Source organism: Dicentrarchus labrax, unplaced genomic scaffold (genome assembly GCF_905237075.1).
Source record: "Dicentrarchus labrax unplaced genomic scaffold, dlabrax2021, whole genome shotgun sequence".
NCBI classification, from domain to species: Eukaryota; Metazoa; Chordata; class Actinopteri; family Moronidae; genus Dicentrarchus; species Dicentrarchus labrax.
Genome location: NW_026136706.1, coordinates 21,149,312 through 21,176,036, shown reverse-complemented (window position 1 = coordinate 21,176,036; position 26,725 = coordinate 21,149,312). Strand labels below are relative to the sequence as shown.

The 26,725-nt window shown below is 39.2% G+C and overlaps 2 protein-coding genes across 7 annotated transcripts in view; one reads left to right on the top strand and one right to left on the bottom strand.

Annotated features, from left to right (window-relative positions):
• Window positions 1-7,358, bottom strand: part of itgbl1 (integrin, beta-like 1) — a 42,185-nt gene extending 34,827 nt beyond the window's left edge. Inside the window, exons 1-2 of one of the 2 annotated variants that reach the window (XR_007885274.1) lie at window positions 7,066-7,358; window positions 3,577-3,779 (exon numbers count right to left, since the gene is read on the bottom strand). Coding sequence is in view for 1 of the 2 variants with exons in the window: in XM_051404649.1 (XP_051260609.1) it covers window positions 3,577-3,779; window positions 7,066-7,157 (295 nt within the window). In the remaining variant the exon portion in view is untranslated. The remainder of the gene's footprint in view (window positions 1-3,576; window positions 3,780-7,065) is intronic. The other variant, XM_051404649.1, reaches the window with a different exon arrangement.
• Window positions 7,359-9,931: 2,573 nt separating this feature from the next.
• nalcn (sodium leak channel, non-selective) overlaps window positions 9,932-26,725 on the top strand; it is a 65,392-nt gene continuing 48,598 nt past the window's right edge. The window contains exons 1-12 of one of the 5 annotated variants that reach the window (XM_051404635.1): window positions 9,938-10,049; window positions 13,022-13,091; window positions 13,306-13,367; window positions 14,137-14,277; window positions 14,827-15,009; window positions 17,199-17,282; window positions 17,427-17,566; window positions 17,691-17,819; window positions 20,618-20,769; window positions 22,109-22,251; window positions 22,554-22,658; window positions 25,781-25,867. In XM_051404635.1, the coding sequence (XP_051260595.1) occupies window positions 13,326-13,367; window positions 14,137-14,277; window positions 14,827-15,009; window positions 17,199-17,282; window positions 17,427-17,566; window positions 17,691-17,819; window positions 20,618-20,769; window positions 22,109-22,251; window positions 22,554-22,658; window positions 25,781-25,867 (1,206 nt within the window). In that variant the 5' untranslated portion in view covers window positions 9,938-10,049; window positions 13,022-13,091; window positions 13,306-13,325. Of the gene's footprint in view, window positions 10,050-12,979; window positions 13,092-13,305; window positions 13,368-14,136; window positions 14,278-14,826; window positions 15,010-17,198; window positions 17,283-17,426; window positions 17,567-17,690; window positions 17,820-20,617; window positions 20,770-22,108; window positions 22,252-22,553; window positions 22,659-25,780; window positions 25,868-26,725 lie in introns of those variants that run through there. The other 4 variants (XM_051404638.1, XM_051404639.1, XM_051404637.1 and 1 more) reach the window with 4 other exon arrangements.

Genomic DNA, 26,725 nt, shown 5'->3' with positions numbered 1-26,725 from the left:
TCCCTTGACCAATGAAAGGTGTTTGTTTTGTTATTGTTTAAGAGGGATGACTGTCATCAGTGATCTATTATGGCCACATTTTAGACAAAGTGAAATGCTTAAGTTCAATGGAAATGCATTGGAAAATGATTTAGAAAAAAAACGTATTTCTAATACTAACATTTCTATTGCCACCTTTAGATATTTCTATTCAATGCTTTACATATGTGCCACAGTAATGAGTTAAAATAATAATAATAATTATTATTATTATTATTAATTATTATTAATAATCTTAAACATATTGACATTTGTGATTGTTGTGGATTCAATCAGCATTTCTGCCATCCCTTAAAGTCTCCATTCCACCACTAGTACCACTAGTGTTTTTTATATCTGTAGCCTATTTATTTCCTACTCAAATGTTGCTGTGACAAATTAATTTCCCCAATGTGCGATTAATAAAGTTATCTATCATGTACAGATGAATGACATGGGATGGTAATTTACCAGTGTAGTTTCCATTTGAAGGTTTGACATAGAAACACAAGAGCCTTGAAATAATTCTAACTATATAACTATAGATTTACATCTAATGATAATGGTAATTCTATAAATTAAAAAGAAAGAAAAACTATGAGGAGCATGCCTGCATCTATTATTCTTGGGGGAAAGTATGTAAAAAAAATGCAATATGCTCTTTTGCTCAGAACAAAATGACAAGGAGACCTGTTTCCTACAGAGAACAGGGAAATGTATAAACTGCTGCCATTTGCTTTGAATGCCTCCATCCCAGCATGCAGTGGGCAGTTTACTATATTCATCTGTAAACATAGACACAGTGTAAAAATGTAGAGCTTCTAGTTCAGTTGACCAGCATTTCTATTGACTGCACTCAAAGGAAAGCCACACAAGCAAATACCATGCAAACTCCCCAAGAAAAGGATGTTATTACAAACAGTGGACATTCTTGCTCTGTGGTGACAGTACAGTTAACTGTGCCTCCCTAAACCATTTAAAAAATGAAATAAGGAACATATTTCATCTGGGCTTTAAAAATATTGCCATCAGACCTAAATTTGAAAACATATCATCCACAGCTTCTTCATCCGGCATGACTTGTTGCTCTATTGAGACGATCTGAATAAGCCAATGTTTGCCTGATGAATGCCATCCAAGGTAAAAGACCATTTCAATGCCAGGAAAACTAATGTTTTTGGAAAGGAAAAACACACAGTTTATCCCTAAGGAGAAAAATCTATTGGATCTTATCAGTGGGCAGTTGTGAGAGGCAGAGATAAGAGAGCCGCAGGGAGAGAAATTGGCTGCCGAGCTCAGACAGCAGACCATGCATGCTCCATGGGCCATTGAGCAACTGGGGGGTGTATTCTTCTCAATATGCTTTGGATATAATTCCTCGGCCGTATATGCACATGGGCATATGATTGTGTGAGAATGTGGCTGATTGTGCAAAATTGTGTGTGCACCAGTGTTACACTGTGAGAATGAAGCTGATCCTCTGTGTGTGTGTGTGTGTGTGTGTGTGTGTGTGTGTGTGTGTGTGTGTGTGTGTGTGTGTGTGTGTGTGTGTGTGTGTGTGCGTGCATGCGTGCGTGTGTGTGTCCAGTGTGCGTCTGGGTGTGAAAAACCATCCCTCTTCTGATACATCTAGGTTCCATTTGCAGTCTGTATACCAGTGAGTGAAACCCCATTATCAGACTGAAGCGGGGCCTTCTCGCTCCAGACTGCTGAACCATAATGAGCTGCTCACAGCAGCCAACTTGTCTACCCAAATAAATCACTCTACCCCACACGTGCACGCACATACACACGCACGCATATCTCTATTAGACCTGTTCTGGATGCACACATATCTCCATTAAACCCTGACACTCATAGCCCAGTGACCACAGAGGACACCAACCAAAAAGATGAGGATTCTCTTTCCTTACAGCAACACAGAGGGACCAGCCTCTCTCACAATTTCCAGGGTATCTAATCTGATAAATGTCTGCTAAGTCTTGATAACAGGTTGCAACCAGTCCTCCTTTACATACTCTGCCTCAATTACTGGTTTGTTAGAGACACCTAGGTAAAACAAATGCAGTCTAAAACAATAGCCTTGCAATAAATCCTACCTCTGGGAGAGCTATAATCTGAGTCTTTGGTGAAACTGTTAGGTGTTAACTTAAAGGTATGGTCATTTTAGAGGCTTTTTGTGGTGCACATGAATTGTGAATTGTGCTGTGGGGGATTGGCGCAATAAGCTTTAAACACAACATTGACATATTACAATATTACCTTACAAAGCTGAATTTGTAATTAGCAAACAGTGGCTTGCCTACACATTGAGAAGAAACGTAGTAACATTAGCGTTCATTTAGAGCCATGTTCTGGTCACCTGATGAATCAAAACAATGCTGATGTGAAGTGAGGGTGAGGGTAGACCACAGTAAAGTTGCAGGCCGTAAAACAAATAATGAGTTAAAAGACACTGTAAAGGTCCATAGAGCTGATGGGTCTGCAAGGTCAGATGATAACTCTTTGTGGCTTTGTCACCCCAAGCTATTCCTTTCACATTACATGCAGTCATTTGATTCATTGTTACTATAAAAATATTGATCATGGCAGCTTCAACAACAGAGCACCATAACTGCCTCTAAAAATGACCATAAAGTTCCATCAATCTAAACTATTTTCAGCTGAAAACGTAGAATCATGAAGGTAAGATTTATTGCAGAGCTGTTTATTGATGCAGTAGTTTTAACTAGGTGTTCCTAATAAATTAGCAACTAAGTGTAAAATCCATATCACTTTTCCCTTTTTGATGATGTTCAGCATGCTCAGTAAACTTTGTAAAGTTAAGTAAAACAATTAACCAACCACATTCCTTATTCTTTCCATAAAAATAAGACTATGAATTCTGCATTCATCTTAGAAAATGAATGTGCAAAGTGGAGAGTATCTCATGAAGCAACTTGTTCTTGAGTGTGGATGCACTCTCAAGTGTTCTTCTTCTAAGAGCTTGTGAAAATTTCAGGCAACAGGCTTAGTTCAAAGCTGTGCCTCCAAACAACAGCTAATGCCTTGGTAACGTACGCAAACCAACCAGCTGTCTATTACCAATGAAACCCTTTGAAGTGCTGCCAAGGTGGTGTGGGCTCTCAAACACACAGTACAGCACCCCTCTGATTTGGCAAGAAAGAAAGAGACACAGGCGAAACCAAAATACTCTAAATCCATTTCAAGTCTGTGAAGTAAATGTTTCTTTATTTGAAATCATATCAAGGCATTTATGGGATATTAAAAGCCTAAACAAATCTTGTATTCTTCCTAGCACCTGGCTAAAATAGAAATAGATGCCTCTCTGGTGTGAGCCTACAGTGAGGAGCTCTGCTACATCGCTTACTGACCTATCACTAACAACCATAGCCAAGTAGTAAAATATGTGGAGCCATGTGCCTGTACACTCCTCTTCACCTGGACAATCAAACTTTTATTAGACAATATGGCAATAAAACAGTGTTATCACATATCTTCCTATAACTCAAAACCATCTGGCTGTATTATGTGTCAATGCATATATCATATACGCACCATTGCAAGTTTTCCCATTATGTGTAGCACAGACCCAGTCGTGGCACTCGCAGCGAGGACCGTAGAACTTCCCCGGATCTGTGGCCTCGCAGAAGCAGATGCCGCAGTCACACTTGCCCCTCCCACTGCAGATCTTGCCATCAGGTGTCCTGCAGCGGCGCAGGGACGACTCTGTGGACAGCTTACACACACCACCCACCTGGCTGGGGGAAAAAAAAAGAAGGTCAGTTGTTATGCAGCTTTGGAAACTTCTGAGGTGAAGGATCAAGTGTGCTGCCACCTGTGTCTGTTTAAAATACCACATGTGAAGGAAAATACCTTTGCTGAGACATGGTGCAGATATGTCTACCTTCATACATTCAAGATGTTTACTATTTATAGCATTTATAGTTTGAACGCACATATTCAAAAAGAAACCCATTCATTTTTTTCTCCTGTGAACACGTATAGTTTAATATTGTTAAGCTATCATTCACATACAAATCTGAGCAGAAAATAAAATGTTATTTCAACTTGCCCTTTTTCCTGAAATGAAGAATAATGGAAAGAATGTAACTTCTCAGAGCACAGCCAGCTTGTTTGGGTCAATATCAGGAAAGGACAAACATTTGGGAATTACAAAATAACAAAATATGAAGGATTAAGCTAATAAATCAAACAAATCAAACAGCATACTTTCATTGAGCATGCTCCAGCAGCTGTTGCTGAGCTGTGTTCTGACACTGTGGGATCTCACTGTGATATGTGTTTCATTTGGATGCTGCCTGACATTCTTTTTCTATTCCTGCCCTCCCCGAACGGTTCAGTTTGGAAACAGTAGACATATTTCAAACAATCAACAGATCAAGTGTTCCTGATACTCCCTTTAAAATGAAATATAGAATGTGTGTGCTCCATGTGTCATTAGGGGGTTTTACATTTCACACAGGCCTCACCCAACGATGGCCTTTTTAAGACTCCTGGCCCTTTCCTTTGACAATCCTTGGTTCGCTCACTCACTCACTACTCCCTATATACAGTAGTTTACTCTTTAGTGAACAGATTTCACACACTTAATAATCCTCATTTTGCATCATCTCTGCCGGGTCTCATCCGTGAAATGTGGAGCATTGCATTGTGGGATTGTTAGTAGAAAGTAGTATACATGTCATGGACACTACTACTACTTTTTTCTTTCCATTGTGAGGGCACTATGTAGTGGATAGACTTTCACTCTCAGAAATTCAGACACTCAAATAAAATAGTGGACAATAAATATAGTTCACTGTGTAGTAAACAGAGTGATTACAGACATAACCTCTGTCTCTGCCATCCACTATTTCATTCTGCCACATCCTGCTCTAGCCTCAGCTCATGTCAACTGATCTTCATCAGGATTGCTAAATCTGCTGTGAGCTTGTACTGCTGCTGTCAGGGTTGTCTAGTCTGCAGGGTACTTCTCTTGATTTAGCCTCAGCATGGGACTTAGTCATGATGGGGTAGGGTGGCGTTCTGCCTTCCTCCACATCATAGGGAATCTCCTCTGCTTTTGGCTAATGGCTTTTTTTCTTGGTTAAGCTAAGAAAGTGGGGCATGTTAACCACCAATGTCAGAAAACAATTTCATCTGAATTTAAATGGGTGTGTTCTGCACCCATATCTGACACCTTTGTTTCAGCAAGACATTTCTTCATAATCAAAATATTGACTGCAGGGGGTAAGGCAACGTTGTGCGGCTTAGTCCCTCAGTGAGTCCTTCCTGTTGGGCTCACGATTTTGTCATTGCCATTTTATCCCATGCACTGAGAAGAGTTCCATCAAACTGTAGCTGCTGTTGTAACGTTACAACAGATGTTCTTTTACAGTGCAGCTCAATGCATTTTTCCATCTGTCGCTTGGAAAAGAAGAAGAAATTGCATAGTTTGGGTCTACCATGTGTGCTCCAGCATGTGATATCAAACATATAACCTCTGTGAAAATGCACATAGCAGACACTCTACATATTAATGCCACGCTGTAGAGGGCTGGATCGGAATTGGGATCCAACAAAAAATGTCGAGGGGCCTAATATATATTTAGCCTAGTTTAGGTGGAGGTATCATCATCAGTGGATCAAATATGAAAATATGAATCGATCAATGGACTTATCCACAATACATGTGGTCAATTCTAGTTAACCCAATGCCTTATTGTAAAGATAGTTCAAGAGGTCGAAGAAAGGAGGATTTATTTGTAAACAACCTAATATCATGTGAGTGACTTCAAGAACTTCTCATAAAATAAAAAAAGAATTTATAGGCTACATACGTAGCTATGCATTGTTTTACAGCTTTTGTTTTTCCAGATGAATGCTCTCTGGTTCTGTAATTTAAACTGTGACTTCTACACCAAAAAGTACAGGTGGAGCCCTACAACCTTATTCCCGACTCTCTAGGAAGCTGGATGATTGGATGGAGTGTACATGGAATAGCACTCCCTCAGTGGCCAGACCTTAAGAGCCTGCCAGAGGGCTTCGTCTGTGTTCTTACAACTGATGTTGCAAAACATAACCCTCATTATTGAGTGTTCAAGTTGTTATGATGACATAGCTTGTAAAAAACCATGGTAGATATTATTTGAATATACATCATTAAAACAGAGGAAAACACTGTAATCACCTGGATTCTTAGGAGCTGTTGCTTTCTGTGGTAAAACAGGCATGGATTTGATATTGGTGTCCAATAAATGTACTGTAACTATAATATATATGTATATGTATAAGGACACAGTCACGGTGCACCTGCTTGAAGCAAACACCTCTCTGCAGCTGAGTCATATGGCAACATTTACAGTACTGCTGACTGAGGTTTTCCTGGTAAAGGCCAAGGTAAACAGAAATCAACCTTTCATGCACATATTTTCTTCCTTCCTTCATTCTTTCCATTTTCGCACTTGATTCTAATTAAATGTGATATTTAAAAAAATAAATAAAGTTTTAATGCAAAAGTTAAATAATCCTGATTTTAATAAAAAGTTGTGTTTTGTGGATTTTCCTCCTTTTTTCCCCGTTTTGTTTGTGGCTACAAATGATTGCTCAGTAAAAGCTTTTGAAAGACATAACCATCGCAGCAGCCAAAATGTCAAGCCAAGCTTCTTTTGCACCAAACCCACAACCATGAAAGCTGTCATAACATTGTTATGTTAATTCACGTCAGCTGAGGTGTCTAAATGAAAATAAATGAATGTTTTTTTAGTTTTAAAAAAGTGCTATATGCAAACGGTAATAATGGAAACACAGAAGCAGACTTTTTCCCCGTGACTTGGCATGCAGAGTTATTGGCAAGTGAGGCAGCATAAAAAAAATGCACAAAATAACTGCAAACTGTATGTATAGGCACTCCTTAAAACTTTTCAACATTTTACTCTCAAAATGCTGTCTTTGTCAGCAAAACTCTGCACCTCCCTCTTCCTTCTTGCTCTCTAGACTACCCCAAAATAAACACGAAAAAAACAAAGCTGTGTGGAAACTCACCTCACCGATTGTAACAAAGTGTCCTCCACGGTAGAGAGCAGAATCAGAAACAACGGCACTAACATGGACTGTACCAAAACCTCAGTTTGCATGTTTAAATCCCACAGAAACCTGAAGTAAAGTAGCTTGAAGGAATTTCCCAATCTTTCTTTCCTTAAACAGACAGGACAGGAAGAGAAAGAGAGAGAGAGAGAGGGGAAAAAGAAAAGGAGAGAAGGAGAGAAGGAGCAGCAGGCTGGCCTGAACTGGCTCAATCCCTTCAGAGGCCAACAGTCCTCTCCATACAAGTGCCTTTGATTAGTCTTGACTCTCAGACACAGTCCTGGGCAGGAGCTGGAATGGGGAAAACTGCCAAAATGAAAAGTTAAGTCACCAGTTTGAGATGTAATTAGAAGCAGACTGGGATTTTTTTATGTTTTGTTTTACTTTTCCCCTCTTTCTTTTCCAGATGATCGCTCTATTGTGTCCTTTTGATGTTGTTAATTATAAATGAGAGCCAAAATAATTTTTCTCTGAAGACGTTTGACATGTCAGAATAGGAAAGGTGTGAAAAATCAGATAAATGATGGCTGAATTCTACTTAGCTGCTTCAGTTTTAGGTTTCCTGAAGGGTCCAATGCTGTCACAGTCATGGCTTACCGGGCCAATGTTATCAGTATTAATAACACCTATGCTTTTCCTACATGTCACAATTGAGAATAAAGTGTGCTCAAAACAGTAGCCCACTGCAGAGATGATGACACACACTTTGATTGTGATCTGAAAGAACTAATGTAATTTCAAGCAGAGTGTAATGCAAAGATATTTTCTTGGTAAGTCACAGAAATGTTCCATTAAGTGACAAGACACTACCATCCAATCTGGATCAGAGTCAGAGGAGTAACATGTAACATATTTGCTCTTGCCCATAAACAATGAATTAGGCATTGCATAAACTGAAGCAGCACTGAAGTTGTGCCTTTTTTCACAGCAGATATTTTGACATTGTAGCACAACAAGTGTAATGAACAACATTAAAGATGACTGCATTCTGTTAAATTTTGCTGTCTCCAAGGACACAGTGTTGTGAATAGACTAATGGCTCACTGGTCTTCCTTAGTGGTGTTAGTTCCACCTTCTACGACATATCCAGATGTCTGCTGAAAGACCTGTTAACTGATTGACATCACCTGCTTCGCTCACACTTCTTATCACTGCGCTGATAACCGCATGCCCTCGACTACCCCAACATCCTCATAATGTGCTGAGGTTTAGTGTTTATGTATGTGTTTGTTAAGGGGGGGATTACTTCCCCCAGCATAATCCTCGTTGCTGTTGTTTGGGCTATTCAGAATATAATCAAAGAGCAGAGGCAAAATTCAACAGTATAACCACTGGCTAAAAATGGTCAGTCCTCGAGCCAAGTGCTTCAGACTGAATTAGAGTATTTGTCAGCATTGTAATTAATGAAACCAAGTGTAAATTCTTGAATTTGGTTGTATTTTATTTAATTATTTCTAATGATTACACTAGTAAAGTGCTCCTGGGAAGGCTGAGTTCATCGACATGTTCAAATAACAATAAGTAAACACTGCATAATGAGGGAAACTTTTGTCTTGCCTTCACTGAAAATTTTGCAGTTACTAAATCATTTAAATTAACAGGGCAATTTTCATCCAGTATTCCAACATAGCGGTGCATTTCTAACAGGAGGAATTGCAGGTGTGAATGCTGGATGTTGAAAGGCTGATGATAAACTGCATCTCTGGTTTTAAAATGTATGAAAGATGTGGAATATTTTAAGGTTCATTGAAAAGCTGACACTGAACTGAATTGCTGACTTTAATTTGTATGAAAAAGCAACTGAAGGAATAATGGCTCAGAGCTAAACTGTATTGCTGCTGGTTTTATTTCATACAGTAGTACGCTGTTTGTGCAGCATTTCTTTAATAAAGAAATCTAACATGCAGTTTCCTTTACTGGATTTGTAAACAATAAATACATTTGATTTCACCCAACCATTTTTATTTATGAATAGTAATAAGTAAAGAGTTTCTTTAAAATTTAGAGTTTTCTAGTCTATAGCTACCTAAAAGAAATGTTAGGTTGGTTTATGGTCCACGGAGCAATGTAGTGGGAAGGAGTGTCAGTATGGAAAAAGAAGAGCTGATCCAGAGTCTGGAATATCTTCAAAGATCCGGTGTCAAAGTGACTTTCATATGACAGACCGACAGACCCAGGTTCAAAAGTTTACCAGGGAACAGAAACCAGACATTTACCTCATTTGTGATGATGTGTGGCATTTATGTGACGAAACAATAAGTTGGAAATGTATATTATTTTAATCCTGTGTAACATTAACACCCACTGAAGAAATAGTAATAATAATGATAATCTCTCCAGCTTTCACTATATCTATATATCGATTTTCAACTTAACCTCCAAGCTAGGCAGCATTTAAACTACCTGATACAAGCTCAGTCATGTTCACTACACACAGCAGACTGAAGTGGCTCTTTCAACATGCACCTTTCATCCCACAGGGACTCTACACTGCTCTGAGTTGACCTGGCAGCACTGTAGTCAGCTCAACAATTTATCTAAAATTTAATCAAAAACTTTTTCTTTTACCTAGCAAACTGAAATTGCGCTTCTTTACAGATTAATACTCATGATTTATGACTTTGAAGGCGATGAGCCTATAAGAGAGAAAAAGGTCTAATAAAAATAATAAAAGCTTTTTTCCCAGTAAATATTGTAACTACTTTTTCATATAACGGAGGTGGTAGTCTGCCATGATTTATCGTCACAGCACTAAACCATCACCTTCGACTGTTACCATGGAGACGGCTGCGCGCCTCCGCTGCATGAGCTGGTGCTGTTGATGTGATTGCAACCTGCGCGCTCCCGCACTCTCCCACACGATCCCTACTACACACACACCCGGAAAACAGCTGATGTATTGGACAGGACGAGACACGGCAGATAAGGGAAATCCTCCTCTCGTAAGTGATTCAGTATGTTTTCTTAATGTGCTACAACACTCGTCGTGTATGTAACTGGACATCCAGCTGCCATGCTTTAAGGATGCACCTGACGCTTGGTGCTGCTGCGGGCTAGCTTGCCGCTTCTCCAGGAAGTGGAGAAATGAGCATCCTCCGGAGTAGGCCATGGTCAAATATTGTCGTGTATTTGCTTCACTATCACGTGGCCAAGTTGTCATGTATCGTATTAACTTCGTGTAGGACCTAAGCTTGCCCACATTTTTTGTTTACATGCTACGTTTAGCTTGTTTTTGCCCAATGTAGCACCTTAGCTCCCCATCCGTTTCCATAGTAACCTTGGCTGGCTCCGCGGATGTCATTCATTCAGCTTTCGGTCTCGGTATGGATATGCATTTCTTGATTGACATCCGCTCGGGTGACAGCCATTTTACACGACGTGCGGTCGGTCGTATGCCGCAGGCAGCTTGTGGTGTGCTCTTAAGGAGGATGAGCAGTTTCACTAAATGATTGTAGGTCTTAAACAATCGCCCACTGAAGCCTGCGAGGCCATAGTGTGTCAGCCATAGTGGGGCCTTCACATGTATGTTGCATGACCCACGGTTAGTTTGTAACAATAACCCAGATAGAATATGCCCATACATAATACATCATTTAGACAATCTTTATGAAATTTGCCAGCAGCATTGACAGCTGACCACTCTTTAAAGTACTGCACACATAGATAACATTCTAACATGCAAATGAAAGAAGTATTTTAGATAAGATCCCCCATATATAAGATCCCCTCTAGACATGTATTAAGACATAAAGCTATACAAATAGTCTGCTTGGACGTTATTTTTTTCCCACTACTTTTCTACTCCTACCTCATTAACAATTTCAGAATCTATGAATAAGATGTTTCCTACTTCACTGTAATGTCCATTATCAGTGTATGCACACTGGCAGCTTCAAGTTTCTACATCACACTTGTATAAGTTGCAAACTGGACCAGGCTTGACTTCCAGACTATTTGTGATGTCACAAATCATGCTCGTAGGCCCCGTCCGTAAAATCAGATTTCAGATTTCACTTTCCATTTTAGCTGATCATTGTGAAAACATTCTTCAAGCAGCTGATTGTTTTGGTTTTGTGGCCCACAGCTTCACTGTTGTAGTTCACTCTCACTGTTTTCCTTCGGGTTATTTTCAGATGCAGCTGCTTTCAGCCAAAAAGCTCCGACAAACCCACTGTTTGCTTCCTGCTCAGCACCAAACGGCAAAGTTTGCTCTAAATAACATCATTGACATACTGTACATATTGTCACCTAATTATACAGTCCATGATTATCACATTATAAAGTTCATATTGAATGTGTGCCGAATGTCAAGCAAACATGGAGCGATGTTAGCATTCATGTGGAGTTGTAGCCACCTCATGAATATAAACCAAATATTCATTCTCCTTTTAGCTCTGTCTCCACCAACCACTGAAGGAAATATCTTCATATGTGGCTGTTTAGCTCCTAAATGCCAGCTAGTTGCTGACTGTTTTCGGCAGGTAGTGTACAGTGGGTTTATCAGGGCGTTTTTCACAGTGTGGCACTGTACGTATTACACTTAATTATTTAAATCATTCTTCATGTAAAATATTGATAAGTGCAGCTTCAAATCAAATCAAATCAAACATAGAAATGAAAAGGGAGGTGAATGTTAATGTGGCCACTGTATGCCCACCTCCTCAGGAGCTGTATGAGTGCACCATTACCTTGGAAATGTCTTGATTCTCACCATAAATCTGAGACCAGTTTGTAGAAACACCTAAATTCCACTCTAGGCTATGGTAGAGAATTAAAGTGTAAAAATGTTCTGCCCACTTCGACCAAACTTTTTCCTGTCTGTTGTAATTAACATGATACTGTCAGAGTGCACCCTTCAAGAATAAAACTTCAGCAAAGAAAGTTTGCAGACTCCGACAAATACTCACAGTTACAATTAATCTGCCCAGTGATCGCATCCTGCCCGTGAGGAACATGTCCTCTCTCCAAATGGGAAAGTAATTGCAGTCTTTGCCACCTATACTCCCACATAATAGCACTTAGACCCTGTAATTTTGTTTTCACTCTTCCTCACGTCTCCATCTGCATATGTTAAGTGTAGCAATTACACTGGGAAATTGCTTCTAACTACATGGGGTTTATAGGATGGACAGTTTCTTTTCTTGGTAAGAGCATAAAAGGAAACAAGGGTGATACAGTTGCATTGTTCTATCTGCATCCTCATCCTAACTAAGTGTTTTTGATCTCATGCTTGGATTTTGAGTCTCTTTTTAATTGCAAAAAGGTGTACAAAGTTTTGCGTCATTCAGGTTTTGTCAAGATGTCACTTTTAGACCAAAAAAAAACCGGTTGAATTTCAGTCAGTTCGGTACAAAATCGAATTTATTTATGTCATTTATTCTGTTTAACACAATTATACATCAGTGCTGTTTTTCTTGAAGGATTGGTTCACCCAAATTACAGAACATGCAATTCTCATGTTCCTATATGGCCAGATTTCTGTCTCTGAGATGTCTGACTCTATTCCTGTATAATGAAGGTGAAAGTTACATTAAAACAGCTTTCTGACAAAGAAATAGTTGTGTGATCTGTGGATTATACAGAGTGAAAGGGGCATTGTTTCTAGAAAGAGATGTTTATGAATATGAAAAAGATATGCTGGAAGCCCCACAGACATTATATTGAGGTGGTGTCAGAGATCTCTGGAATTTAAAAAATGGGTAATATATAGAACCAAAACTATCTGCATGGCTACATACCACTTAAGGTAAGACAGAAAATCTGTTTTAATGTAAGTTGGGTGGACCGAATGTATTGTAGCACTTGTGAATATGTTGTCTCACCCCTCTTTACTGCTCTAATGACTGCTACCATTCACTGACTGCTGCCACAGGACCTCCAGGCCTTTAGGACATTCTCCTTTTTGCATCTCTAGTCTCTCTCTCTGGTTGGTCTCTCCACCCCTCTGTGACCTGGGGATGAACGCACCAATGAGGAGCCTCACAGTGAGTCCCCCTGGTCCTCCTCCACCCCATCTTCTTCTTCTTTTTCCACAACACCTCAGTCACTCACTCACTCACTCACAGAGTGTGTCGCATATATGCCTTGATGTCAGACGTGGTGGGCATTCCTGTCTCTATGAGCGTACTGTAGATGTGGGTAGTGTACTGTACACCATATAAGCCATGATGTTGACTAACTGTTGTGTGTTATTTACAGGGTATGCCTGATCGCATGTTATGTGCAGTGCTGGAGCAATTTCAGCTTTACTTTTCCCTTTGGTATGTGCGCTTTGTCTCCATTCAGAGTGTCATTTCTTCTTGTGTTCTTATGTTGAAACAGCCTGTACACTTTTGTTTTTCTGCATATACACATGCACACAAACATACACGGAAACATGGACACATGTAGGTAACACCAAGTCACACCTCCTCACACTGTACAGTAGGTTATACAGCTAAATCTACTGGTGCTTTCACTATGATGAAGATCATGTATGATCTTTCAAATGGTAAGTTACTGGAGCTGTTGCTATGTGAATACACTTGTCCTGTGTTCCATGTGTGCTACGTTGTGTATCACGGTGGCCATTCAACAATGCAACACATGCTTTAATTTTAAAGTACATACCTCTGTTCTGGCAATTCAAGTCAGGGTAGTTTATTTTGCTGAATGCACATCACATTATACGAAAGCTTTATGCTGCATGTAATTCCATCCAGAAGCCACTATTGATACACAGCTGATTTAATAATGTATCTAAATATCAAGTTAACCTAAGCTAAGCTTTGTACAGTTATTCATTTTTCAAAGAAGTGTACTGTTTTTAATCTCAGTTATTGTTAAAGTGGCCATGTATGGCAAGCTAAGTGCTTCGCCTCTGAGCTACATTAAGTACACATTAAACTTATCTATTCAGATTAAAATCCACATGATTGGAGTTATAAAAAAGTGGTACTGCCACTGCCCAGACTTGGATGCAGCCAGAGTGTTCTCCTGCTCCTCATTTAGCTTTGGTCACTGTGTGGTCCGCCTCCCTCTCTCTGTCAGATCCACTCTCTGTATAGCACGGCCAGCCCCAGCATGCTGAAGAGGAAACAGAGCTCACGGGTCGAGGCCCAGCCTATGACTGACTTTGGGCCAGATGAGACCCTCGCAGACAGCGCTGACATCTTCTGGATCAACAAACCAGTGAGTGTACTCGAATGTGTGTCAGAGTTCGCTTACCCCAGTGAAATCCTGCTCTCTGTTCCAAAACAATGAGATGGAAAAAACAAAAACAAAAACTCACCAAAACCGTCTTTGTTAGTCTTTCAACATTCTTTCACCAACCCTTAATTCAACCAATGTAGATGGGACGATATACAAAAAATGTAAGCTAACTGTGTTTTGCCACTGACAGGCTCAGATTGTTATTCATTGTCATCCAACAAAATAAAACTCACCAAACTGTCTCGAAATAAATCCTTAATTCACCGTTGTAGATGAGAAAAACAGCAGTTTCAGGCACTCTGCTCATCTGCACACGTAGCAGACTGGTTATGTAAAGAAACCTGAAACAGGCTACGATACCAACATAGGGGGAGGGAGTGTGACGTCATTCTCTGCTCAGGATGCAATGACTCTACTATATCTTTACATAGCAAATTGTTGTTTGCTGCTACATTAATGTCTTTAATCTCATGTACACATTTTAAAGTACTGTTTGTCAATATTTCTTCTTTTGTCCTCTTCCTGCAGTGGGTGCACTCTCTGCTGCGGGCCTGTGCCATCATCAGTGTCATCTCTGTGTGTATGAACACCCCCAAGACATTTGAGCATTACCCCCCATTGCAGTATGTGACGTTCACGCTGGATACGCTGCTCATGTTCCTCTACACTGCCGAAATGATCGCCAAGATGCACATCAGAGGAATCATCAAGGTATCTACTTCAAAAAAATACTGACACAAATTTACATTCCACAGTACTGAAATATTTGAAGGTCTGGTGTGTAACGTTTAGGAGGATCTATTGGCAGAAATGGAACATGATTTCATTATGTATAATCACCTGAGAAATAAGAATCTTTGTGTTTTTGTTATCTTAGAATGAGCATTTTACATTTCTACAGAGTAAGTGGCTCCATGTTGAACTACCATGTTTCTACAGTAGCCCAGAATGGACATACTATAGCTCTAGATCGGGCCTTTTGTGTTTTTACATTCTTGGATGTCTGAGCTGTATCTTGATGGTTGCAATCTGCAACTTCACTTCACTGCAAGATGCCACTAAATCCTACACACTGAACATTTTACAATGAAATACCAATAAAAACTAAAGCAAAAAGAAGCTGTTTCATTGTGACTTGTCAAGTGTCGCAAGTTATTGAATGAATTTCAGCAAAAAAAAATCATATTTGATGCTGTACATAATGGGAATTTTCTTTATTTTGTTCCATTTTGTTCTTGCATTTGTGGGTAAGTAAGATATCTCATAAAGGTAGGAAAGAATTTAGATGAAACTTTACAAGCTTATGGTATTGAACTGATTAGCTATACCTTTCCTGCACTTTTCAGTCAAACTGCATTATTGGGGAAGACAAATTATGACTGGAAAAGATTCCTTTATTTCTCAGACAAAGATCTACAAAATATATTTATCAGAAAGATATATTTATATTTATATTTCCGAGTTAGGGTATAAACTGTGCAAAACAATGGATATTTACTTTTCTTTGTAAAAGTTAAACTGTTATCTTTGTGCCTTGATACCACGATTAATATTATGATTCATTTTATATCCCACCGGTTAAAATTTTCACATATTTGAATCACGAACCAACTGTCTTGAGATATATCTTTACATTCCTAATCGCTTAGCCAGTTTTTGCTAAACATAGTAGATAAAGGGAAGCCCGAACTTCCACTGAACAAGCAAAGACCTTATTGACATATGTTGGTCTTCAGAGGTGGGGCCTGCCTTTCTGTGCCGCGTTCACTTTAAATTCAGCCTTACTCGTTGTATTGAGCTCTAAATTCAGATGAATCAACACAATTCAAGTCTGAGGTAGACAAATAATGTTCTATACAAGCATCCAGGAACAGACAGCTGGCAGATGAAAGGCCCATAATTATTGCCATAAAAATTGTGGACAGCTTAATTGTCAAATCAAGGATAACAAGCAGTGGAGGACACAGAATTAGAATCGCCAGTGCAGAAAAACAACATGAAAACGGGAACATTTCTTCTACTTCTTCTTTCTCTTAATGTTTCTTTTAGTTCTTAAAGGCAGATAAAACCCTGCTTTTGTCTGTAAAATTGGGACTTTTTTATTTTCTGTGTATGTCAGGTGAAATTCAACTTGACACACATTTGAATTTCTAGTTTTCTAAATGTTAAGTAAAGTGAGTGAGAGTGGATATACTATTCAACATCTCTATAACCTTATGCATTTTATGTATTGACATTTGGAAGTTGTACTTTGTAGCTAGCTGATAAAAGTGCCCGCACAAACAAGTGAGCCACATTGCCTGTTAAAGTAATTGCATGCTTGCGCTCTTGTCAGTGTGTGATCAAACGTAGTCTTATCTGTAGAGTGTTTCAGAACAAACCCTCTTATTTGCGGCTTCCTGCGTAATTAAGTACGCCCCTTTTTGCTGGCCCCATGACATTTAGTTTTTTCACACTTCTGGGGTTTAATCATTTTTGTCTTATGTTGAAAACGGGGCTGTTTGAATATCGTGATCATTCAAAAATGGGCACAGATTCTGTTTGTGTTTTCCCTTGAACATTGCTATATTACTTTTTCACACAAAGGCTTTGGATCATAATAAAAGCTTTCTGTGTCAGATTTTTAGAGTTGGCACTTGATATGGGCAATTTTCTGAACCATAAAGACTAGCATTATTAAAGCCTTAAACCATGACAGGATGTTGTGTAATTGGTAGAATATATCAGCTTTCTTGAAAAATATGGCCTTGGATAATGATGATGTTCATATTCAGTTGTTTATTTATTTATTTTTTCCTGTCCATATTTCTTGCTTCTGCTCTTATTTTCCAATTATTCTCTTTCTTCGCCTTTTAGACTCCCTGTTGATGTCTCCTCTTGCTCTCTTTCTCTCTGCACAGGGGGATAACTCCTATGTCAAGGATCGCTGGTGTGTGTTTGATGGATTCATGGTGTTTTTCATCTGGGTGTCCCTGGTGCTGCAGGTATATTGCAACATTTACAATTACAAGTTTTTCTCCAGTTATATTACCATTTTTTCGGTGCAAATGCTTGTACAGCTTGACATAAAGCAGTTAATTGTTGTAGCTGTTTTTTGCTTCTTCACAGTCTGTTTCTCTTTGTTTTAGGTGTTTGAAATAGCAGAGCTTGTGGATCAGATGTCTCCATGGGGAATGTTGAGAATCCCCCGGGCGCTGATTATGATCAGGGCCTTCAGGATCTACTTCCGCTTCGAGCTTCCTCGCTCCCGCATCACCAACATTCTGAAGTAAAAAACCTGTCATGAGCATTTTTCTTCAATATGGTCCACAATTATTAATGAATTAATGGATAGTTGTACGTATAAAAATATGACATTTCAATATGCCTTTCTCCACTCTTCTGCTTCGCAGGCGATCAGGGGAACAGATCTGGAGTGTCTCCATCTTCCTGTTGTTTTTTCTCCTGCTTTATGGAATCCTGGGGGTTCAAATGTTTGGAACGTTCAACCATCATTGTGTTACTAATGAAACGCAGCATGGGTAAGAATGAAGTATAAACAAAAAAAGTGTAACTTTTGATGCCTTTTCCACAGATCAGCATCTCTGTTGACTGAACTGTCAATGAACTGTGGCTCTTTAATGAATACCTTTAGATAGCAATGGTGGAGGCCTTCTTTTCTGACTTGAATGAAATTGACTTTAGAAGCTAGTAGGTTGCGAGTGTCTTTGTTTTTATAGTATTTGGACTGGGGCTAACACTAAGGACACAACATCAAAGCAAAACAACAGTGGTACACACAAACACACACCTAAGGTATAGACATACATGAGCCTGAATGCCTTCAGCCAGACATTTCATCAGTGCATTACAGGCTAATAAAGCCAATCTAAAATAATTCATTAGGAGGCATATTTGATCAAAACATAAATAACATGAATACAGCTACTGAAAAACACAGAATATAGTGTGGGGTTCCAAACTTTGTGCTCACAGGTTTATGTTACTTGCAAGTTAGCTAGAGGTGGAAGCTTGTTGTCACAATCTATTATATATACGTCTGTCTCTATTTCTTTGCTTACCTTTTCTTATGTTACGAGGGTCCAGCAGAGATAGAGCTTTGGCAACCGCGTCCTCTTCAAAATGCCCCCGTGTAATGAGCATGAATCTTCAAACCTCAGAAAATGTCACCCTAGTACTTGTCTGGCCATGCTACTTGCCCTCTGTGTACAATACACAGTAAGTTGGTCACACGTTCCCAACTGACCCGCTAATATTTTCCTCTGGCAAAAAAACTTAAAATGGCGCCCACACTGTGACGTCCTGCTTTGATTAATCACTGCGAAGCAAATCAATTATTGGGTCACTGATCAGTCAGTAACTGTCACCTGCTGAGCTGAGACTGACAGACCTTGACAGCATCTCATCTTCTGTGATCAGTTTGGTGTGACCGTGTAAGTAGTAGGCTCACACATTAAATTGGCTTTTTTTATATTGAGCGGCACCTCTGGACAACATTCTTTCCATGTCCAATATTCAGCTGTTTTGGTCGTTTTCTTTATCAGAGTAATATAGAGTATAGTAACATACAGTTTAGGTACATGGAGCTCATTGCTAGAATACATTGTTTACTTTAAACATTGGTGGTCAGCATATTCTTGAAGCAGGAAACTTGTGGGCAGGTTTATTTTTTTTTAAGCTTTAATTTAACCACCCAGCCTTTTAATTGTCTTTTAAAAAATCTAATTAAAGTGAAATGACCAGAATCATAATGTTGAAATTCTGTAGAAACCCTTGGGTACAAACACTGAGGGAGATGTGGGATTGGGAAGGTGTGACAGTGTCTCACAAAATCAGTATGTATTTAAACACATTTGTGAAGGTTTTTGAATTGAATCATTTAGTTGAAGATGATGATGATATGATACAGAGAAAATGAATCCTTGTGGAGACAAAAGATGAGGGAAGCCATTATGGTTAAAACCCCAGGCTGCAGGGAGAGCTAGCACTAATTATAATGATTAAAATGTCCTACATTGTCCAGCCTTTGTTCATCCCTACTCAACAGTTACTCATCTATGTCTGCTTACTTATTGTGAGCCTAAACGCACTAGGGACACAGCATACATTGACCATTAATAGCAGGAAAGATAGCAGAGGAAATTCTCACATTTATAGCTCTGACATCCCTCTGTAACATCATTCTAAGTGGCGGGGCAGCTGCACATCTAATTTGTTTGCTGCTGTGCTCCTTTCCCAAAATCCCTCATATATACAGTATATGCTTCTAATGGGGTGGTTTAGAAATATGTCACATGAGGACTGACGTGTCTAATCTTTATCTGCCCTTGGCACAAAGTCAAAACTCCCTAGCTTTTGACACACAAGGGATTTGATGGAAATTGGGAGAAAATAGCAGGGGAGACATTTTCTGCTATGGATATTAGATGAAAATGGCTTTGGATTTGTGAACAAAGTATCCTTTTCTGGATGTGAGGATTTCTGCAATTGACCTCATCGCTATTTAACTCCATTGCATGAATAACATTCATAGATTTGTACAGTATGAATGAGAGCTACTGAACCCGAGGGCGACATTTGTTTTGTGGATTTCTTTATCGCTACATTGTGATTTGTTTGTTCTTGAGGGTTATTCTAAATAGAGTCATTTTCTTTTTACAAAACGATAGATATGTTTTTTTGAAAAAAAAAAAAATAATAATCAGAACATTCATAAATAATTTCTTCTCACAAATATGTTTTGTTTTTCATTTGACTTACCAAATTATTAATATCACATTATTAACGGGCATTCTCTCATTTGAGACTTCATTTATCTCCCATTTTTCATCAAGAAAAATGATTTATTTGATAAGACACAGTGGTATTATTCAGCCCAGTCTAATTAGCTTTATCAGGATTCATCACTATGCCTCTGATTGCCCTTTGTGATAGTGCAATAAATTATCCCCTCTGATCCTGTACCCCTTAATAAACAATTTGGATGAATGTCTGGGCAGCCAATTTGAATGCATTAATTTTCATTAGAGAAATCAAGCAGCTCCTGGAATAGCACCTGTGGCTAAAAGACAGGCAGACAGGGAAAGAGGGACGAGGGGCAATGTGTGTCTACTCTGTATGTGTGTGTGCACAGGAAATATTCATCTGTGTATGTGTGTATAGTAGTGCTTGCGTTTAATGCTGATACTTTAAAATCCACCAGTTCTGTGTTCATTTTGCTGTTACAATCTCTATTTTCATATTTTTTCTCTTTTTTAGACATTGATTCCATGTACCAGACATTGCATACATATTACTTAATAAGTGTTTTTTTTGTCAGTGAGGTGACATGGAACAGCTTAGCCATCCCAGACACCCATTGTTCCCCCGATGGAGAGGGCTACCAGTGTCCCTATGGCTTCAAATGTGTGGACCTGGAAAAGCTTGGCCTTAGCCGACAGGAGCTCGGTTACAGTGGCTTCAATGAACTAGGTATAAGCTATACACTGACATATTTAAAACACATACACTTAACTGTCTGATAACAACTAAACATCCAGTTCCATGAAGTGCTTCACATTAATAACATTGTTACTGTTTTTCCTTTTCACCTATAGATTTATAGCATATTCTGTTTAGAAATGTGGAAGAATGAGATGAGAAAGTTAGAACTTAAGTGCTGCATATACCAGCTAGGCAGGATCCTGCATTCTTATCATCTGAACAGTGCTAAAATCTAGTGTCAGTATACAGTGCAGTGTCCCTAATCTTTAGATAGCCGTGAAGGAGAGTCATAACTTCACAGTAAACAGTAGCTTAATTTAGACATTATAGACTGGGATATGGCACATTCAATGCAATTTACAGCCTAAATGAATTGGCCTATCAACACACTTTATAAATATTCATGTGGCTTTTAGTATGAAGCTCAAGTGCATTGTAGAAAAGCTTTATTATTATAAACCTTTACTATTATGGACAATCTCATGGATATGAATTGGAATAGGAATGGTTCTCACTTTCTAAAAAAGTTTATTGAAGATTCAGATGTACTATTCTTGTTCACATCCATGCAGAAGGAGTAAGAAATTCACAAAAATACAGTAACTGTGATATGGTAGGTTTTAACTCTAGCCTAGAATCCCAGAGGCCTTATCTCAGAACTGTTAAGACTATAAGTGTAAAACAATGATACGATATGCTAAGAAGACTGCTGTAACTGATCATCCAGCTGTCAGTCGCACTTGACAGCTGCTGTCAGCTGCTGGTTACCTGTCTAAAAATAATGTAGAGTAAGACTCACTAATCCATTGGTCTTTTTGAATTACAAAACGACACGGTTCACTTTCAGTATTAAATCCTCTTTGGCCAAGTGTTAAAAGTACTGACAGTTAATTTGCAGAGAGCATATTAACCAGAAAACAGCCAAGAGTTCCATATTGTAGTTTGGCCAAGTCACAGAATTTATTTTAATTAGCTACATCTGACCAAATTTGTCCTGACAGTGACAAAGACATGCACTAAAGATAATTTCATCAGAGTAATGAGTCTGGCAAATAGTTAGAATTCATGTCATTGTGAGGAAGGGGACTATGAGGATACCGGGATGCTGTATTTTCCATCCTGTAAGCTGTCAGAACCTTCGTTATAGATAAAAAGAGAAATTCAAGGTATTGTGTTCTTGAGAGGCTTTGTCTAAAGGGAGCCATGACAATTGCTCGCAGACATGACATGTAAAGCAGAAGACTAATACTAACACTTGTTTCAGTAACAATCAATGCACTTCATATGACTGTACATCTGTCTGACTCCTGTGTCTGTCTTTGTTTAGGAACGAGTATCTTTACTGTGTATGAGGCTGCATCACAGGAGGGTTGGGTGTTCCTCATGTACAGAGCCATCGACAGTTTTCCTCGATGGCGCTCCTACTTCTACTTTATAACGCTCATTTTCTTCCTGGCATGGCTCGTCAAGGTTAGAGCCAGTCTCTCCCTACTGCACTCTTTGTAATACTTTCATCTCCCCTTGGCATGGCAGCAGGACACCAAAAGGTGTTGGTTAATTGACATGACCTAATCTTTCACCTACAGACATAACGATTTTACCTTGTTAGTAGAATATTCTCTGGCTAATGAGAGGATGAATGTCAAGTCACAGATAGTGAAAGGAAGTGAAGAGATGGACATTCACTTTGTAATTTATCTTTAATTGTCACAACATTCTCTCTCTCTCTCATTGTCTCTGTTTCACTCTTTCTCTGTCTTTCTCTTTTACAGAATGTGTTCATTGCAGTTATCATCGAGACATTTGCTGAGATCAGAGTGCAATTTCAGCAGATGTGGGGGTCAAGGAGTAGTACCACTTCTACTGCTACAACACAGGTATAACCATCACACTCTTAGACATACAAGCTGACAGGGTAGTGCCACAAGAACAACTTTATGTGGTGCCTACATCTGACCTGATTCTAAACATTTTTTGAGCACAGGCTTTCTTTAAAGGTGCGGTCATCTCGGTACAGAGAGCAAAAAATCTGTTCATTCATCAAAATTCAGCTTATAAAAGTTGCATGAATTCAGAAGGATCAAAGGAATGAACACAAACGCATTTTGACATGAATGGCTTTCTTGTGGGTTACAAGAGTGCATGGTCAGTACCTTCACTTATAGCAAAATCGGCTCCCTAAGGGCCCATAGACCATGAGATGTAAGATCAAATACGATCTTACCTCTCATGTAAGATCTCATCTTACATCAGATAATCTGCTTAATTATTGACTAGACCAGAAGTGTTTCATTGTTTTTGATTAAGATTAGGCAGATGTATTCGTCCAATTGACAAGCAGGTACTCGGGTTGCAGGCGAAGGCTTACTCCATGCAGTTGGTCCTTGTGATTTTAAATGTCACCTCTCTGTGGGAAGAGGACTCTCGGATTGAAGATGGAGTCACCTCTTTTCTGGAGTTTGGCATTTGGCTGGGTCAAGGATTAATGACCAGTGTTATTATTGTACTATCAGATCTGGATAAAGTGGTGGGGAATGGTGCCTGGTAATCCCAAACATGTAGTGAGGGTGAAAAACTCATTTGCAGGAGTTGACTCGGGAACCCATGGAGAAGCACATTTCTTGGCCTCAAAGAGTCTCTGGAAAGAGATTCACAAAGGAGAGGCAGGGCCTTGCCCAAGCTGGGCCTTTCCTAAAATGTCCAGTCAGACAAACCAGAGAGTCATGTTTGTATTCCTGGCATTTAGTGAAGCAGGTTCAAGGGCTCGTTCTCTCTGATTCTGTTTGTGTTTTTCACAGAAAGAATCCCATGGTGCAGCGAAGTGGTAGAGAGTGTTCGCTTTGGTGACATCAAAATTGCATCTCTTTCTTTTGATGATTGCATTGTTGTGCTTGCTTCATCAGACCATTACCACCAGCTGATTGTGAAACAGTTGGGATGAGACAGATATCTGACAAGCATGCAATGCTAATGCAAATTAGTGCATCACCAATAGTAGTAGCCTGTTGTGGTAAAGAACAAGCAGAAGGGGTAAGCTCTTGATTTACCAGTCAGTCTATGTTCCAACCAGTCTTAAAGGTCATGAGCTCTGGGCAGTGACCGAAATGTGATCGAAGATGCAAGTGACCGAAATTAGTTTTGTCACAGGCTGTCTAGGGTCCCCCTTAGGACCTAAACCGCAATGTTGCATCTCTCTCCCTCATTTCCTGCCACCTCTCCACTATTGCTATCTAAGAAATGCATAAAATGCTTCCAGAATAATTTAATATGAAAAGATAGCTAAGGCTGTAAATGTTAAGGTTTTGGTAAATCAGCATGAACCACTAAGCAAGCGATAACTCCAAAGTTCAAGTAAGAAACTTATAAAAGACTTTTGTACAATTACTATTTATTTTAAAAGGTTGACTTCCATTTTACTGTTTATCCAATATGTATGATGAAAACATAATATAATATAAAGATTGTTACCTTATTTTAAAATTATCATTGGCTTGACATTTTTTCAAGTCTTACAAACTCTGGTCTTGATTAATGCTTATTTTTCTCTTGATGCGACAGGCGTTTGATTGCAACTTTTTACTTATAGTAGTAAATTTGAAGCTGAGAAAATTAAGAGAGAATGTATATTTTAAAATGTACGATTTGTGATTACATTACAGTTGAAATGGAAAGAAATATTTATAGAAAGAGATATTTGTTATTTGTTTCACACTAATAGAATTGTATTTTTCAGATGTTTTATTGATTTAAAAGAAAAGCTATCATTGTCCTGTCACAAAAGCATAAATTATACATTTGAATTGTATTTTAATCCAAATTCCCTTTTAACCATTTGACATTTTTTAGTATAATGGAGACAAGCAGAACTGTTATTCCCCATCAGTCTTAAAAATGATACAGCTTGGAAAGTCATTAAGCTAAAACCTCTGTAACTTCAATCAGGATGGAAAACAGGCTGGTGCCACTGGCATGCACATAATGCTATGACCTTGAAAACAATTAGCCATTCTTTCCATTATCAAAATTAATTGTAATCACATCATCATGCCCCAATCTTTATCTTAGAGGGGGAAAAACTAATTAGCTGTGGTGTAACACTTAACTGTCAATCACAGAGGCTGAAACAATATGCTCTCTTCTTCATGCTCCCTAGAGAGGATGGCTGGTATAAGGTGGCCCTGGGAGACACAACCCATGCCGCACTTCCCATTGCCTGACTTTCGTATACTGTCTCCAGATTATTGAGGCTTCTAATAGAGATTAGGCTGTAAAGCCTAACTGTGTTGATAAAATGACAATGGATAAATCCACTTTTGTTTCACAGGATCAGGCTTTGTGTTCCGTATTTTGATGAGTGGAGTTGTAATTAAGGACTGAACGTGAACTTGAATTACATTGAAGTCTTCTTTGGCTTGTTTGAAGTTGAATGATATCAACCCTGTGTGTTTGACATCAACATGGTAGAGAGTATTATATTTGTAATGTTATATTAAAACAAGCTGAGGACTGGATGCATACAGGCTTGCTATGTGATAAAATGTGACACAGATGTGAGGGGTATAAGGCAAAGCTGGAACAGAGAGGCAGAAATGTATGTAAATAAAGAACAGGTACACAAATGAGACAGGGTGGTTGAAGGGTGTGTAAGGAACATGATTGTGCTTATTACTAAATGTGTTCATGTTTTGAAGAATGATTGATATTCATGAGTGAGCCAGCTGTCTTGTGAGTTTGAAAGTCTCTGCCGTGATATTGGTTTGTTTTTATTCCTGGTGTTAGGTCCTTAGGCCTACATACTGTATTTAGTAGCTATCATGCTGTTTTTGTGTGGGTACGAATCTGTGTGTATGATGCCTTCAGCTTTTTTTGTGGCCACAGATGTTTTATGAAGATGTAGCCAAAGGGTAGATGTGTGTGTTTGAGTTTGGTCCAGTGCTTTGAATGGTGTGCAGGGTTTCTCTGTGTGTTCTGCCCCTCATGTGCTGTCCTTGTGCCACAGATGTTCCACGAAGACGCTGCTGGGGGATGGCAGCTTGTAGCTGTGGACGTCAACAAACCACATGGCCGAGCGCCTGCCTGCCTCCAGGTAAACACCCCACATAATTAATATGCTGCTGATGCTGCTGGTGTAAAGTGCTTCTCTCTCTCTCTCTCTCTCTCTCTCTCTCTCTCTCTCTCACACACACACACACACACACACACACACCCTGCACACACACACACACACACACACACACACACACACACACACACACACACACATGCACTTGCATAATTCTATGAAATATGTTCAGCTTATGTGAAAGGTGACACCTGAACACACCTGAACTATAAAAGCTGAGCTGTGTGTGTGTATGCACTTTAGATTTCTCTCTTGGAACGCTTGGTATTATTAGAGAATTGGTAAACCTCATCTGTTTAACAAGTGCCACAGACGCACGCAGTATCACCTCATTGTTTTCACATTTGTCTGTGTCTTTAATGGCTGTGTCAAACGACTCAATGATGGGATTTAAAATGAGGGACGGCTTATGTTTGATGTGTAGAGCTGCACTAATGATATTGCTCCAGTGATAGATGAGTTTTAAATGACGTCTACATGATGGACGCCACTGCTGCCTCGTGGTCAGTGTGATCCAAATGGTTGGGCTTTAAAGATAAGCTGAAAGCAGCGGGTGTTGCTTACAGCTGGCCCACTGTTGATAGCGGTGTAGTGTAAAAGGCTGGGCCCTCGCTGTGAGAGACTGCCAATGGAGTCTACAGCTATGAGAGGGAGGATAGCTGTCAACAAACCCTCATGGACAAAATATTGTTCTAGCTTGAAGGAGGCACACACACAAACAGAGCAAGGAAGGGAGCACAAATAAAAATAGAGAATTGGGCTAGAGAAGAGGGGAAGAAATGAGAGAGAAAAGAGAGAATGTGAAATATGCAGGATTCCCAT